The 17,917-nt window shown below is 43.8% G+C and overlaps 1 protein-coding gene across 2 annotated transcripts in view; it reads left to right on the forward strand.

Annotated features, from left to right (window-relative positions):
• The window catches only part of ERCC3 (ERCC excision repair 3, TFIIH core complex helicase subunit), a 38,692-nt gene extending 27,988 nt beyond the window's left edge, over positions 1-10,704 (forward strand). For both annotated transcript variants that reach the window (XM_054477162.1, XM_054477163.2), the window contains exons 13-15: positions 6,647-6,765; positions 8,550-8,702; positions 10,267-10,704. In XM_054477162.1, coding sequence (XP_054333137.1) covers positions 6,647-6,765; positions 8,550-8,702; positions 10,267-10,398 — 404 coding nt within the window. In that variant the 3' untranslated portion in view covers positions 10,399-10,704. The remainder of the gene's footprint in view (positions 1-6,646; positions 6,766-8,549; positions 8,703-10,266) is intronic.
• The last annotated feature ends 7,213 nt before the right edge of the window (positions 10,705-17,917 follow it).

Here is a 17,917-nt window from a genome sequence, read left to right on the forward strand (position 1 = left end):
TCTCTTTAAGAAAAAAATAAAAACGAAAAATCCTAACCAAGAATTTCATATCCTGCCAAACTAAGCTTCATAAGCAAAGAAGAAATAAAATCTTTCCCAGACAAGCAACTGCTAAAAGAATTTGTTATCACTAGACTGGCCCTACGAGAGAGTCTTGAGAGTTCTAAACATGGAAATAAAAGAATGGTGACACCTGCTACCACAAAAATACACGTAAGCACATAGCCCACAGACCCTGTAAAGCAACTACACAATCCAAACTACAGAGCAACCAGCTAATGACACCATGATAGGAATAAAGCCTCATGTATCAATATTAACCTTGAATGTAAACAACCTAAACACCCCACCTAAAAGACTTGGAGTGGCAAATTGGATTAAAAACAAGACCCAGCCTTCTGCTGTCTTCAAGAGACCTCTCTCACATGTAACAGGACCCATAGGTTCAAAGTAAAGGGATAGGGAAAAATCTATCACACAAATAAAAAAAAAAAGAGTGGGGCAGGGGGTCACTATTCTTGCATCAAATAAAACAGACTTTAAACCAGCCACAGTAAAAAAGGACAAATAGGTCATTACACAATGATAAATGGTTCAATTCAACAAGAAGACTTAACTTCCTAAATATATATGCACCCAACATTGGAGCACCTAGATTCATAAAACAAGTACTTCTAGAGCTAGGAAAAGGCTTAGACAGCCACACAATAATGGTAGGAGATTTTGACACCCCACTGACAGCATTAGACAGATTATAGAGGCAGAAAACTAACAAATTCTGTACTTAAAATTCAACACTTGACCAATTGGACACCCCACTGACAGCATTAGACAGATTATAGAGGCAGAAAACTAATGAAGAAATTCTGTACTTAAAATTCAACACTTGACCAATTGGACCTAATAGGCATCTACATAATTCTCTACCCGACAACCACAGAATATATATTCTCATCTGCCCCCAGAATATACTCTTAAGATTGATCACGTGGGCCTGGTGCGGTGGCTCACACCTGTAATCCCAGCACTTTGAGAGGCTGAGGCCGGCGGATTGCCTGAGCTCAGGAGTTTGCAACCAGCCTGGACAACACGGTGAAACCCTGTCTCTACTAAAATACAAAAATTAGCTGAGTGTGGCGGCATGTGCCTGTAGTCCCAGCTACTCGGGAGCCTGAGGCAGGAGAACTGGCTTGAAGCCGGGAGGCAGAGGTTGCAGTGAGCCAAGATCAAGCCACTGCACTCCAGCCTGGGCAACAGAGCAGGACTCCGTCACAAAAAAAAAAAAAAAAAAATTGATCATGTGTTTGGCCATAAAGCAATGTGAGACTTTATGCTCAACTTTATTAAAGTCTTAATAAATTTGGCAGGGTGCGGTGGCTTACGCCTGTAATCCCAGCACTTTGGGAGGCCAAGGCGGGCGGATCAGGAGGTCAGGAGATCGAGACCATCCTGGCTAACACGGTGAAACCCCGTCTCTACAAAAAATAAAAAAATTAGCCAGGCGTGTGGTGGCAGGTACCTGTAGTCTCAGCTACTCGGGAGGCTGAGGCAGGAGAATGGCGTGAACCTGGGAGGCGGAGCTTGCAGTGAGCTGAGATCGCGCCACTGCACTCCAGCCTGGGCAACAGAGCGAGACTCCATCTCAAAAAAAAAAAAAAAAAGACTCAATAAATTCAAAAAAGTCGAAATCATACCAAGCATGTTCTTGGATCACAGTGGAATAAAAGTAGAAATCAGTACCAGGAAGAACTCTCAAAACCACACAATTGGCCAGGCACAGTGGCTCATGCCTGTAATCCCAGCACTTTGGGAGGCCAAAGTGGGAGGATCATTTGAACTCAGGAGTTCAAGACCATTCTGGGCAACATAGCGAGACACCATCTCTAAATAAAAGCAAAAAGAAAAAAAAAACCCACACAATTACATAGAAACTACACAACTCGCTCCTGAATGACTTTTGGATAAACAAATTAAGGCAGGAATCAAAAATTATTTGAAACAAATGAAAACAGATACAACATACTAAATCTCTGGGGTACAGCAAAGGTATTGTTAGGAAAGTTTATAGCACTGAACACCTACATCGAGAAGATAGATTTCAAATTAACAATTTGACATTTCACCTGAAGGAACTAGAAAAATAAGAACAAGCTAATCCCAAAACTAGCTGAAGAAAAGAACTAAAATCAGAGCAGAACTAAATGAAATTCAGACTCAAAAACAATACAAAGGATCAATGAAATAAAAAGCTGGTTCTTTGAGAAGATAAATAAGGCCAGGCGCAGTGGCTCATGCCTGTAATCCTGGAACTTTGGGAGGCCAAGGTGGGCGGATCACAAGGTCAGGAGTTCAAGACCAGCCTGACCAACATGGAGAAACCCCGTCTCTACTAAAAATACAAAAATTAGCAGGATGTGGTGTCACATGCTTGTAATCCCAGCTACTCAGGAGGCTGAGGCAGGAGAATTGCGTGAACACAGGAGGCAGAGGCTGCAGTGAGCCAAGATCGCGCTTCTGCACTCCAGCTTGGGTGACAGAGCGAGACTCCATCTCAACAAAAAAGATAAATAAGATTGATGGACTGCTAGTTAGATTAACAAAAAAGAGAAGATCCAAATAAGCACAATCAGAAATGACAAAGGTGACATCACAGCTGATCCCCAGAAATACAAAAGATTCTCAGAGACTTAGAAATACCTCTGTGCACACAAACTAATAAATCTAGAGGAAATAGATACATTCCTGGAAACATACAACTTCCCAAGATTGAATCAGGAATTAATTGAAACCCTGAACAGATCCATAAGGAGAAATTGAATCAGTAATTAAAAAAAAAAAATGGCCCCAGGCATGGTGGCCCATGCCTCTAATCCCAGCATTTTGGGAGGCTGAGGCAGGTGGATCACTTGAGGTCAGGAGTTCCAGACCAGCCTGACCAACATGGTGAAACCTCGTCTCTACTAAAAATACAAAACTAGCTGGGCTTGGTGGCGTGTGCCTGTAATTCCAGCCACGTGGAAGGCTGAGGCAAGAGAATTGCTGAAACCCAGGAGGTGGAGGTTGCAGTGAGCTGAGATCGTGCCACTGCACACCAGCCTGGGTGATAGAGTGAGACTCCGCCTCAAAAAAAAAAAAAAAAAAGAAAACCAACTAAAAAAGTCCTGGACCAGATGTATTTAGTTCTACTGAAACTATTCAAAAAAATTGAGGAGGAGAGACTTCTCCCTAACTCATACTACGAAACCACTATCATCCTGATACCAAAATCTGGCAAAGACACGATGAAAAAATAAAACTACAGGCCAGTATTCTTGATGAACACAGATGCAAAAATCTGTAACAAAATGCTGACAAAGCAAATCCAGCAGCATATCAAAAAGTTAATTCACCACAATCAAATAGGCTTTATTTCTGGGATGCAAAGTTGGTTCAACATGTGGAAATCGATAAATGTGATTCACCACATAATTAAAAATGAAAAGCATATAATCATCCTAATAGACACAGAAAAAGGTTTTTTGTTTTTTTGAGGCAGAGTCTCACTCTTGTTGCCCAGGCTGGAGTGCAATTGTGCAATCTTGGCTTACTACAACCTCTGCCTCCCAGATTCAAACTATTCTCCTGCCTCAGCCTCCCGAGTAGCTGGGACTACAGGCACGCACCACCATGCCCAGCTAATTTTTTTGTATTTTTAGTAGAGACGGGGTTTCACCATGTTGGCAATGCTGGTCTCGAAGGCCTGACCTCAGGTGATCCATCCATCTCGGCCTCCCAAAGTGCTGGGATTACAGGTGTGAGCCACTGCGCCCGGCCCAGAAAGAGCTTTTGATAAAATTCAACATTCCTTCATGATAAAAACCCTCAACAAATAGCATCGAAGGAACATATCTCACAATAATAAAAGCCATCTATGACAAACTCACAGCCAACATCATACTAAACAAGCAAAAGCTGGAAGCATTGCCTTTAAGAACTGGAACAAGACAGCTGGGCACAGTGGCTCACTCCTGTAATCCCAGCACTTTGGGAGGCCGAGGCGGGTGGATCACAACAAGGTCAGGAGATCTAGGTCATTCTGGCTAACATGGTGAAACCCCATCCCTACTAAAAATACAAAAAATTACCCAGGCGTGGTGGCGGGCGCCTGTAGTCCCAGCTACTTGGGAGGCTGAAGCAGAAGAATGGCGTGAACCCGGGAGGCGGAGCTTGCAGTGAGCTGAGATCATGCCACTGCACTCCAGCCTGGGCGACAGAGCAAGACTCCGTCCCCCAGAAAAAAAAAAAAACTGGAACAAGACAGAGAGCCCACCCTCACCACTCCTATTCAACATAGTACTGAAAGTTTTACCCTGACCAGTCTAGCAAGATAAAGAAATAAAAGGCATCCAGATAGGAAAAAAGGAAGTTAAATTATCTGTCTTCCCTAATGATATGATTCTATACCTAGAAAACCCTAAAGACTCCACCAAAAGGCTCCTAGACCTGATAGGCAACTTGAGTAAAGTTTCAGAATTCAAAATCAATGTACAAAAATTAGTAGCATTTCTATACACCAGTAACATTCAAGCTGAGAGCCAAATCAAGAACACAATCCAATTTATAATAGCTGTCAAAACAAAAGACAAAACCTAGGAATAACTACAGAACACTCCTGAAATAAGTCATAGGTGACAGAAACAAATGGAAAAACATTCTATGCTCGAGGATTAGAAGAAGCAGTATCATTAAAATTGCCAAACTGCCCAAAACAATCTACAGATTCAACACTATTCTATCAAATTGCCAACATCATTTTTCACAGAATTAGAAAAAAACATAAAATTCATCTGGAACCACAAAAGCACTGGAATAGCCAAAGCAATCCTAAGCAAAAGGAACAAAGCCAAAGGCCTCACAGTATCTAACTTCAAACTACGCTACAGGGCTTACAGTAACCAAAACAGCATGGTACTGGTACAGAACAGACACATAGACCAATGGAGCAGAATAGAGAGCCCAGAAATAATGCCATGTACTTGCAGCCAACTGATGTTCAACAAAATTGGCAAAAATATGCAGTGGGGAAAGTACTCCCTGTTCAATAAATGGTGCTGGGGAAACTGGCTAACTGTATGCAGAAGGATGAAACCGGACCCCTGCCTATCACCACATACAAAAATCAACTCATAATGGATTAAAGATGTAAATGTAAGACCTCAAACTGTAGGGATCCTCGAAGAAGACCTAGGAAATACAATATTCACAAAGTTGTGCAACTATCACCATAATTCATGTTTAGAATATTCTCATCAGCTCCCAAAAGAAACCCTCATCCATGCACAGCCACTCCTAATTTCCTCTTGTTCCCAACCCCCAGCCCTAGGCAGCCCCTAATCTACTTTCATGTCTGTAGGCCTTTTCTGGACATTCATGTAAATGCAATCAGACCATTTGGGGCCTTCTGTGACTGGTTTCTTTTTACTTAGTATAATGTTTTCTTTCTTTCTTTGTTTGATTTTTGGAGATGGAATCTCGCTCTATCACCCAGGCTAGAGTACAGTGGCGCGATCTTGGCTCACTGCAACCATTGCCTTGCAGGTTCAAGGGATTCTCCTGCCTCAGCCTCCTGCATAGCTGGAATTATAGGCATGAGCCACCACGCCTGGCTAATTTATGTATTTTTAGTAGAGATGGAGTTTCATCATGTTGGCCAGGCTGGTCTCAAACTCCTGACCTCGAGTGATCGCGCCCGCCTCAGCCTCCCAGAGTGCTGTGATTACAGGACTGAGCCACCACACCTGGCAGCATAATGTTTTCAAAAAGATTATCCATATTGTAGCATCTGTCAGTACTTCATTCATTTTTATTGCTAAATAATATTTGATTCTATGGACATACCACATTTTATTTATCCACACATCTGTTGATGGACATTTGGGCTGTTTCCACTTTTTGGCTCTTAGAAGAATTCTGCTATGAAATTCATGTACAAATTTTTGTGTGGATATAGTTTCATTTCTCTTGGATTTATGCCTGGAAGTGGAATTGCCAGGTCATGTGGTTATAACAGTGTGTTTAACATTTTGATGAACTGCCAGACTATTTTCCAAAGCAGCCGCATCATTTACATTCTCAGCAGCAATGCATGAGGGTTCTAGTTTTTCCACATCCTTGACAACAGTGGCAGTTATCTGCTTTTTTGATTGTAGCCATCCTCGGAGTGGGGGTGAGGTGATAATCTCATTGTGCTTTTGAGTTGCATTTCCATGGTGATTAATGGTGTGGGGCATCATTTCATGTGCTTATTGGCTATTTTTATATTGTTTTTGGAGAAATAATCTGTTCATGTTCTTCGCTCATTTATAATTAATTTGTCTTGTTGTTGAGTTTCAGTAGTCCTTTATATAACCTGGATACAAATCCCTTATCAGATACATGCTTTCCACATAATTTTTTATTCTGAGGATTGTTTTTTCACTTGATGGTGTCTTTGGAAGCACAGAAGACTTCTAAATTTTGATGCAATCCCATGCCAAGTTCAGGTGGTAACCCCGAGTGCAGGGCTTTTCCACTGCAGTGCTTGCTTTTGAGCCTGGGACCCTTAGCTCTTGGCATTCTAATGGCTAATGTTGTCTTCTTTCTTGCCTTTTCTCATTTTTTCCTGCAGGGATGGTTGCAGAAGAGTACAATGCCTTTTTCTACTCACTGGTATCCCAGGACACACAGGAAATGGCTTACTCAACCAAGCGGCAGAGATTCTTGGTAGATCAAGGTTATAGCTTCAAGGTACATATCCATTTGGCCTCTGGTTAGACTAGGACCAAGGCCTTCTTGATACTCTGGCCTCCAGGAGAAGTGAGGGCCACTGTCAGCAGGTAGACACCAAGCATTAGGGGATTAGAGGCCTTGCCTCAAACTCCCTTTATCTCTGCATGAATCGCTGAGGGCAGCTGTTGGTGGGAAGTGTGCCGTCCTGGCAGGACTGAGATGCCACGGCACTATGGCCAGCACTGTGTGAGTCTGAGCCCCGCAGGGCTGCTTTCTCAGGGATGTGTCTCCAGGTAGCTAGGAGAGCTCTTCCTTTCATCAGCTGGCTCCAGGCCTTAGTTTGCCTCAGTTTGCCTCCCAGACATCGGAGCCATCCTGTACTACAAATCAGGTATTTTAATAATTGGGAAATTCTAAAGCTTTGGCTAACTTTCATTGGCTGAGGCATTTGCCTTCTTTCCTGTTACACGAATATTACGTTTATGTCAGTATTTGGTGTCCAGAAGGGCTTTATATTTTGGGGATAGATGGAGGGTTCTAGAAGTAGGGGAATTAAATTCCCCGTATGGTCCACTAAAAAGACATCCCTAGAACATTAGACTTCCAGGTTCTTGATGGCAAAAGACAGCAATCCAGGCTTCCTTTTGAGATACATTTTTAATGTGTCTCTTTATGCATTGGTGAGAGTTCCCATTATTGGCCTTAGGAGGACAGGGTTGTCTGGCCTCCCCTCTTTTAGCTAGAGGCAGTGACACTTCAGACCTCTCATGCTGGCCTAGAGGACAAGATGCTTGGGTTTTGAGCCCAGTTTTTTGGAGGATTTGCATCATGACCTTTTTATCCATCCATGAAAATCCCTACTGGTAATAGCATTCCTGCCTCCTCATTCCTGCCAAGCTGTGAGGGTAAGAGGAGCACCAGGTCAGAAAGAGCTGCTCTGAATTCTTTGAAAGGTGACCTCGACAAAAAAGGCACAATACCGTGCCATAGTAGTTTGTGTTGGTTGGAGCTGTGTCTTCAGTGCTGCCTGTTGAGGAGCAGTGGTTGGAGTTCCCAGAGTCATGACATGGAGTGGTTGGGCCTGGGCAGATGTGCACATTGTCTATACTCTGGATCCCTGGCCCAGAAGGACTCAGAGCCTTACTTCTAGGAATTTTCATTTAATTAAAATTATGAGAATTGGAGGGAAGGAGAGTTCCCTTTACAGAATCAACCCAGGTTTTCTGCAGGGATAGGGAGCCCTTGTAGTAAGTTATCCCCATAGAAATGAAAACCCAGTCTCCACCATGCTGTTCTTACTCTCTCAGAGAAGCTCTGTAAATAATCTTCCTGATATCCTATTATTTTCATTTTCATGTGTTCATTCCTGCTGGAAGCCCCAGTTGCTGAGCACAGCAGATGCCAGGGACCTTCTCAAAGGGCCACAGCCTGTGCCTTCCAGTCACTTGTCCCTTCCTTTGTCTGCTCCAAGATGTGAAGGCTACCCGAAGGAGCCTTTTAAAATCACTAAGATTCTTCCTGTTGATCTTCCATATGTGATCATTTAGATGCTGTGTGCTGGGGGCAGATTTCTCTAAAATTCCTGCATCCCTCTGGTCTTGAGACCATTAGTTAAGCTCCCTGTTAAAGGCAGCTCCTGATGCTGGTCTCTGGAATGCTAGGGAGGAGCTCTCCATTGTTCACCACCAGGGTGGCTAGGCCTGGGGAGGAAAGTGACCAAAGCAGGTGGACCCAGGAGAAGGCAGAGGAGGGCTGGGGAGAGAGAGCAGAAGGGGTCATGTCTGCTGGCTTGGGCTTTGCAGGTGATCACAAAGCTCGCTGGCATGGAGGAGGAAGACTTGGCGTTTTCGACAAAAGAAGAGCAGCAGCAGCTCTTACAGAAAGTCCTGGCAGCCACTGACCTGGATGCCGAGGAGGAGGTCGTGGCTGGGGAATTTGGCTCCAGATCCAGCCAGGTGAGTAAATGGGTGAGGAGGTTCCAGGTGTGAGTGCTCTCACAGGGCAGCGTTTGTAGACACAGACACAGACATGTAGTCCTGCCTGGATGGGCCCGTGGGATTTTTTTGGAAATGTAGGAAAACACGGAAGAAATGAATAGAAACAACCCTTGTTGCCCTTTTGGTGTGTGCCCCTTGTACTGTTGCACACAGCTGAGCTCACAGTGGCTGTGACTGGTCTCCTGCTTTGCTCACACGAGTATTTGTTAGATCTTGATATTGAAGCCCAGGATGGCAAGCAGGTGACCCCAGCTCACCTTGGTGGCGACTGGAGGGAGCATGATGGGCCAGGGGCACATAGTTCCCACACACAGGGCTGCCATCCCTGGCTGTGGGCACACAGTTCTCCTCTGGTTCCTCCTCAGTGATAAAGCTGAGCCCTCTAGCCCCTAAGACTGCTCTGAGGATCAACTCTTGTGGTAGCTTCAATACTTAACTTTGAAAAATGTAGAGTTCTGTGAAAATACTCAGCCTTTCATTTATTCTACAAATATGCCTGCTGTAGGCCAAGCAAATATATGGTCTAATTAGTGAGGGCATCATTATGGAGAATTATCAGGCCTGTCCAAGGGGAGAAGTGCACTTCGGTCAGGTGCGTTTGAAATTCAGTTGCCATTAGAGCCGGAAGGTGAGCAGCTGCTGGGTCAAGGCAAAAAGGAAGCAGCTGTCCCTGGGGAAGGGCTGCCCTCCCTCCAGCCTAAGGCTTTCCTCCCCCCACCCAGGGGCACTCTTCGTGGGAACCCAGGAGAGTGCTCTCATTGCTCTCACTGGTTTTAAGGAGGTGCCTGGTTCATTCTCCTCACAGGATAGCAATGTCAGCACTGATGTGGTTATCCCTATTTTACAGATGAGGTCATTGAGGTGCAGATATTACTTGCCTCAGGGTTACTCAGGGACAGGAGGAGCCAAGAGTCAAGCCCAGGGCTTTCTGTCCTTCTACTTGATTCAAAGCCTCATGGTGGTGTCTCAGGAGATTTTAAGGGACTTCTGCCCTAACTGTTAAAAAAAATTCTGTTCAAGCCAGGCATGGGGGCTCACGTCTGTAATCCCAGCACTTTGGGAGGCCTAGGCGGGAGGATCAGTTGAGTCCAGGAGTTTGAGACCAGCATGGTCAACATATCGAGACCCTGTTTCTCTCTTAAAAAAAAAAATGGGTTCGGAAGTTGTCATTAAGTGAGGCAATGTGGCATTATGGTTAAGAACAGTCTGAAGCCAGGCTACCTGGGTTCAAGTCCCATCTCCTTAAGAGGTATGTGATCTTGGACAGGTTACTTAATCTCTCTGCGTCTCAGTTTCCTCTTCTTTCAGGTGGGGATTATAGTAGTTTTGAGGATTAGAGGAGATAATATATGTCAAATGCTTACAACAATGCCTGAGACACAGTAAGCGATCTGTAAACATTATTAAAAATGATGTATTAAATTTATGTAAGTCTTATATAATTTGCTGTGATTATAAATATTATAAAAGGAGTATCTTTTCTTCTGGAGACTAACATGGGCTGGTCCCCCCTTCCCGGCAGGCATCTCGGCGCTTTGGCACCATGAGCTCGATGTCTGGGGCCGACGACACCGTGTACATGGAGTACCACTCATCGCGGAGCAAGGCGCCCAGCAAACATGTACACCCGCTCTTTAAGCGCTTTAGGAAATGATGCTTAGGCGGGGTACTTTGTTCAAGACCAGCGCTTGGCACCCTCGCTGGAAAGGGATTTTCAGCATAACGTTTTCCTGCCACCTCCTTGGCCTGCCTTCCAGCAGTGGCCAAATCGTGCTGAGGAAAATGTATCAAGAGCTTGGCTCTGCCTTCATGGGGCGTCTAGGGTTTTATAAAGGAGGAGGAGACAATACTTTTTCAAACCTTTTGGGGAGTGGGGTCATTTCTGTATATAAAAAATTTTAATATTTAAGGTGTATTTATCTCACTGTTCTGAATAAACAGAATGGACCATTGAACCACTCTTCATCGTACTAGTGTTTTTATGCTTTGACCTGGGCATGGGTTATGTCTGGATGACCAACCTCCATCAAGGCCCTACTTTGTAGCAAGCACAGATGAGTAAGATGGAGCCTATCCCCAGGGAGCTACCAGGGAGATGTACCCTGAGATAGAAGAAACGTTGGCAGGAAAGGCCTGGGGAGCGGGGAGGGTGACCCAGCCAGAGGGAAGAGCCTGGGTAGTTAACTGTGGTCCCTGCTCACAGCTTAGCCTGGTGGATTCAGACTGGGGCTTCAACCGCACAGCTTCCTGCTGTTCTGGTGGTCACAGCTGTTCCTACAGCCTCGTCCGAGGTAGACACCCATGTCATGAAGGCCTTCCAGGTTGGCTTCTGGTGTCTCATCTTCTCTGAGAGGGTGACCTCTTGTTTCTCCCTCAAAGTACGTTTTTAGATATTGCTGAGAGGCTAGATTCCTCTTCTAATAGCAGTTTAGTGCCCTTGGGTGTTTTAATTGCTACTTCCTTTATTTTTAATGGCTTTGGGCTTTTCTTTTATGTTCCTGGTATGAAAGCAAAGGTGTTGAGGAAAAGACAAGCCAGGCAGGATTGCTTCTTGAAAGGTAGGCATGCATAAGGCATATCCGCCTTGCAGAAAGACTTGTGATTCTGAGGAGGAGGAGGCCCACTTTCCCTGTAACAGGAAACAGCGCTCACACTTGGGGAGTGTTGAAACCCTGGCTACATAAGGCTTCCAAGTGGAGTCCCTGCCCATCCCGACAGCTCGGCAGCAGCTTCTTGGCCTCAGCTCCAGCACAGGTGGGCTGCTCTCTGTGATGAAGCCACAGACTGAGGAGAAGAAAGTTTTAGGTTGGTGCAAAGGTAACTGCAGCTTTTACCATTACTTTTTTTTTTTTTGAGACAGTTTCGCTCTGCCCAGGCTGGAGTGCAGTGGCATGATCTCGGCTCACTGCAACCTCTGCCTCCCAGGTTCAAGCGATTCTCCTGCCTCAGCCTCCCAAGCAGCTGGGACCACAGGCGCCCGCCACCACGCCCGGCTAACTTTTTGTATTTTTAGTAGAGACGGGGTTTCACTATATTGGCCAGGCTGGTCTCAAACTCCTGACCTTGTGATCCGCCTGCCTCAGCCTCCCAAAATGCTGGGATTACAGGTGTGAGCCACCGCACCTGGCCACCATTACTTTTACTGGCAAAAACCACAATTACCTTTGCACCAACCTAATACCTCTTTTATCAGGGGGCTTTGAAGCAAGAGCCACCTGCCTCACATTCTGCCTCTCTGAGCTGACCTTTTGGTGACAAACACACTCTCATAGTCTGGTCAGTAGCTGGTGCTGCCAGGCATCTAGCCACTCTAACAGTGCAAACCCCAGGAACCAGCAACAGGGCCCTCGCTAGGAGTAGAGGGCCCGAGCAGGCCCGTCTGAGGTGCGCGCTTGAGCCCACAGACTCGCCTGTCGTGTAACCCTGATGGGTTGGCACTCAAATGTTCAAACTTGACTGTAACTCTTTTCAGTCTCGCCTCCTGTCATGCCTTTACACTTGAGATCCTCAAACAATACTGAGCATTTCCTGTATTTTCATATTTCTGGCCCCTGTTTTCTTGTCTATTGACAATGTTGGATTTTACCTGAGCCCTGTGATGCTAGGAAATAGATACATTTAAAGGAATCCCTTGTCCTTGGTGTTCTGAAAAATAGCTTACTGCAGAGAACCATCCTTCCTAGTATGACTCATGAATGCTCCCCTTGAAGACCCCAGTCAAGGCCAGACACAGGCCTTCCAAATTCCCTTTCTTCGCCTCATAAATTAGCTAAACTGCTTCTCCCCAGTGATCAATGGGAACAAAATGCTTGTGAACCAGACTTTGGTTTAGATTCTCTTCTACCCCCAGACCCCTGAACTTTGGCTCACCCTCCCCTCCACCCCTCGAGAGAATAGACTGGACTCAGGGTAAGTCACTGATTAGATCTACTGTCCCACCATGCCAGTCCCCTCCATCCCACTTCCTGTCTTTTACTTGTTTCCCCTCCCTATAAAAGAAAACCCTTTTTGCCTAACCCTGAGACAAACAGATCTTATGTTCAGTGCATTCTCCCTGCTGCAGTAGTACACCCCACCCCACCACTTTGCAACAATCCTTTCAAATAAAGTCTCCCTTTACTAAGTCCAGATTTTTTCTTCTGATTTTTCTTAACATTGTCTGTTCTGTGAACTTAAGTTCCAGATTTTTTATTTGACATCATGTAACAAGTTTTTATCTAAATTTCCAAATGTCTGTTGGTAGTATATAAAAATATAATTCATTTTTATATATCAGTTTTTATATATCATTCCTCAGTCATGCTAAACTCAGTTCTAGGAAATTTTTCTGTAGATTTCTAGAATAAGTAGACTAAAATCAGTGAAGATATAGAAGACTTGAACAATACTATTAACCAACTTGACCTAATTGACATTTACAGAATACTGAGTAACAGCAGTATAAGCATTATTTTCAAATACACAGATCACTTGCCAAGACGGAATCAATTTCAGGCCCTACAAATCCATTGGAAAGTACATTGGAAAGTATTTAAGCCATACAAGCTGTAATCTGTGCCCACAGTGGGATTAAGTTAAACATCAATAGAAAAAGAGTCTGGAAAACCCTCAAATATTTGGAAAACGTGGTGGTTAATTTTAGGTGTCAGCTGAGTTAAGGGATAACAGGTCACTGGTTAAGCATTTTTGGGTGTGTCTGTGGGCATGTTTCCAGGAACGAGGAGCATTTGAAGCTGTAGACTCAGATCCACCCCCACCAACATGGGTGGGCCTCATATATCCATCAAGGGACTAGACAGAACAAAAGAATGGAGGAAGGGTGAATACAAATTGCGGAATACAATATTGCTACATTAAAAAAAAATCAATTGGCCGGGCGCAGTGGCTCACACCTGTAATCCCAGCACTTTGGGAGGCTGAGGCAGGTAGATCACCTGTCAGGAGTTTGAGACCAGCCCGGCCAACATGGTGAAACCTCATCTCTACTAAAAATACAAAAGAAATTAGCTGGGTGTGATGGTAGGCGCCTGTAATCCCAGCTACTCAGGAGGCTAATGTGGAAGAATCTCTTGAACCCAGGAGGCGGAGGTTGCAGTGAGTTGAGATCACACCACTACACTCCAGCCTGGGTGACAAGAGAAAACTCCATCTCAAAAAAAAAAAACAAAAAAAAAAACAATGATCTTTTTATATACTTAGAGACAAACATTTGGAAGTTGAAACAAAAATACTATTTACAATAGCATAAAAATATGCAATGCTTAGGGATTATCTTATGAAATATGTAAATTCTGCCTGTATTAGCCTATTAATTTAATCTTTTTTTTGTTTGTTTTAAACAGGGTCTCACTCTGTCACCCAGGTGGAGTTCAGGGGCACAATCAATGCTCACTTCAGCCTTGGCCTCCTGGGCTCAAGCGATCCTCCTGCCTCAGCACCCCAGTCCGACCCAGTAGCTGGGACTACAGGCACGTGCCATTATGCCCGGCTAATTTTTTTTTTTTTTAATTTTTTGTAGAGACAGGGTCTCACTATGTTGCGCAGCCTGGTCTTGAACTCCTGGGCTCAAGTGATCCTCCTGCCTTGGTTTCCCAAAGTGCTGGGATTACAAACGTGAGCCACAGCACCTGGCCAGTTTAACCTATTTCAAATCAAATTCTTAACCAGATTTTTCATGGAAACTTACAAACTAATGGTAAAATAAATGTCAAAGAATAAAGAAAAAAATATCAAAGAGAATTTATAAGAACAGTGCAGTAGGCACAGGAACAGAAAAATATACCAGTGGAATGGAATACAGAGCCTAGAAAAATATTACTGAGAACTTGATCTGTGAAAGAAGTAGCATTATATAAGTATGTATACACACACCTACATATCCTCCTACATCTATATCCGTTCCAACAGTATCTTTCTATCTATCTATCCCCATGAGTTCACGCTGAAATCTCTACACAGGGTTTACTTGTTTATTTATTTTAAGATGGAGTTTCGCTCTTGTTGCCCAGGCTGGAGTGCAATGGCGCAATCTCGGCTCACTGCAACCTCCGCCTCCCAGGTTCAAGCGATTCTCCTGCCTCAGCCTCCTGAGTAGCTGGGATTACAGGTGCCCACCACAACCAGCTAATTTTTTGTATTTTTAGTAGAGATGGGGTTTCACCATGTTGGCCAGGCTGGTCTCGAACTCCTGACTTCAAGTGGTCCGCCCGCCTTGGCCTCCTAAAGTGCTGGGATTACAGGCATGAGCCACCGCACCCAGCCCACAAGGTTTATTTTATCCTCTATTTTATGTTCACAACTTCATTCTTTGACAATGAGAAAACTGGCACCCATTTTACACAATATATTAAATATTTTCTTATTTGCTCCCTTATAGGATGTATGAAAGTCATTTCAGACCTGTTAATTTATGCCTCTGTGAAAATTAGATTTTAATTTTAATTCGAGTTCTAATTAGATGACTCTAATTTTCATTTAACTCTAATTTTAATTAGAGTTAATTTTGTGTTAGGGATGTTTGGGTTTGTAACCTGAGGGCATAGAGACTTAATCTTGTGTTACTTGTGTTTTTTCCCCAACCATCCTTCAGTGTGGTTATGTCATTCATTTGAGGAGCAGTTTCATTCATGGGGGCTTTTTGTATCAAACTTTAGTTTGTATAAGATTGTCCTTATCCTCATTGACTTCTTATTTATTTATTTGAGATGGAGTCTCGCTCTCTCGCCAGGCTGGAGTGCAGTGGCGTGATCTCGGCTTACTGCAACCTCTGACTCCCAGGTTCAAGCGATTCTCCTGCCTCAGCCTCCCGAGTAGCTGGGATTACAGGCACATGCCACCATTCAAAAATGCCCTAGCATTCTGTAATGCAATATTGTGTGACTGAAAGAAACAGTAGTGTAGGAATTGGAAGACTGGATCTTAGTTTGTGGCGGGCTGTACCTTACTATATGACCTTGGGGAATTCACCCAAACTGCTTTTGCCTCCATTTCCTATTTGACTTCTCCATTATATTAGGTCAGAGCACAAGGAAGATCTGAAGAACATATCTAAATTCCAAAATGAAATCCAAACATCTCTCTGAGAAAACCTTTTTTTTTTTTTTTGGGATGGAGTCTTGCTCTGCCACCCAGGCTGGAGTGCAGTGGCACAAGCTCAGCTCACTGCAACCTCTGCCTCCCAGGTTCAAGCGATTCTCCTGCCTCAGCCTCCCGTGTAGCTGGGACTACAGGCGTGTGCCACCATACCCAGCTAATTTTTGTATTTTTAGTAGAGACGGGGTTTCACCGTGTTGGCCAGGCTGGTCTCTAACTCCTGACCTCAAGTGATCCTCCCGCCTGGGCCTCCCAAAGTGCTGGGATTACAGGTGTGAACCACCATATCTGGCCGATTTTATTTATTTTTCTCTTTTGAGCATGTAAAACACTAACATGATTCCAAAGTCTAGACTGCACAAAAAGTTATATTTAGGAAAGTGCCTTTCTCTTATCCCTGTTTCCTTTGTGTTTTTCATCCCTTTCTTGACATTCCTCGTAGGTATCTAATTTCAGTTTCTGGTTTATCTTGCCTGTGTTTCTTTTTTGCTGAATTGAGCAGATACATATGTATTTTCTTATTTTTCCTTCTTTCTTATTTTTTCTTCTTTCTTACACAGTAGATATCATACTGTAGATAATCTTTCACACTTTGTCTTTCTTTAACTTAATAAATTCTAGAAATTGTATCAATTCATTGAGGTCTTCCTCATTCTTTACAACCTCATAGTAGCCCATTGTGCAAATGTACCATAGTTCATTTAAGCACTGTTAGATGTGTGGCATTTAAGTTGTTTAAATTATTCTGCAATTGCAAACAATGCTTCAATAATAAACCTGTGCAAATGGGTTTTCTTATAGTTGGAAGTATATCTTCAGGGTGAATTCCTGGAAGTGGGATTGCTGATTCAAAGGTAAATGCAGGGACAAGCGCAGTAGCTCATGCCTATAATCCCAGCATTTTGGGAGGCCGAGGCAGGAGGATCACTTGAGGTCAGAAGTTCGAAACCAGTCTGGCCAAAATGGTGAAACCCCATCTCTACTAAAAATACAAAACTTAGCCAGGCACATGCCTGTAGTCCCAGTTACTTGGGAGGCTGAGGCAGGAGAATCCCTTGAGCCCAGGAGGCAGAGGTTGCAGTGAGCCAAGATCTTGCCACTGCACTCCATCCTGGACAACAGAGTGAGACTCCATCTTAAAACAAAACAAAACAAACAAAAAATGGCAGGCCAGATGCGGTGGCTCACGCTTGTAATCCCAGCACTTGGGAGGCCCAGGCGGGTGGATTATCTGAGGTCAGGAGTTTGAGACCAGCCTGGCCAACATGGTGAAACCCCGTCTCTACTAAAAATACAAAAAATTAGCCAGGTGTGGTGGCAGGCGCCTGTAATACCAGCTACTGGGGAGGCTGAGGCAGGAAAATCACTTGAACCTGGGAGGCAGAGGTTGCAGTGAGCCAAGATCATGCCACTGCACTCCAGCCTGGGCAACAAGAACAAAACTCTGTCTCAAAACGAACAACAAAACAAAACAAAAATGGTAAATGCATACGTAGTTTTTTTTTTCTTGGTGTAGAACATTTATTTATTTTTCCCATGAATCAAAGTTTAGTTCAGTGGGAAATAATTTTAATCAAAGAATTGTACATTTTCTTCCCATATATCCTGCTTTGTATTAGGAAATTATATTGTGATCCGTTTCACTATAAGTAAAATATTGCAAAATATTTACAGGAAAATATTAAAAATAACTGAAACACAAAAGGCAAGATGAAACAAACTGGTTTTTCAGAAATCTCTACTCCAATGCCCATAGCACACAAGAAGAGAGTCAAAACAAATAAGTAACTAAGATTCCCCGATCACAAATTTCCAAAGAACTGGAGAAGGGAAAGAAACAGGGTGAAAATGGTGGTGTGAAAGGGGATGGACGTTAGCAGCGCTGCTTCAATAACTGATCTATTCTGAATGAAATACCCTCTTTTCTGTGCAGTAAATTCTGAACAAGGCTATATTTTGGGATATTCCTTGAACTGAAATTAGAAAACACCCTGACGATGGAAGCGGTTCTTTCATCTAAGTTTAATAAGAGCCTCTTTCTCCATGGGCCACTGTTGTGAAAAAAAGCCTGTTCGGGCATC

This window comes from Pongo pygmaeus, chromosome 11 (assembly GCF_028885625.2).
Source record: "Pongo pygmaeus isolate AG05252 chromosome 11, NHGRI_mPonPyg2-v2.0_pri, whole genome shotgun sequence".
NCBI classification, from domain to species: Eukaryota; Metazoa; Chordata; class Mammalia; order Primates; family Hominidae; genus Pongo; species Pongo pygmaeus.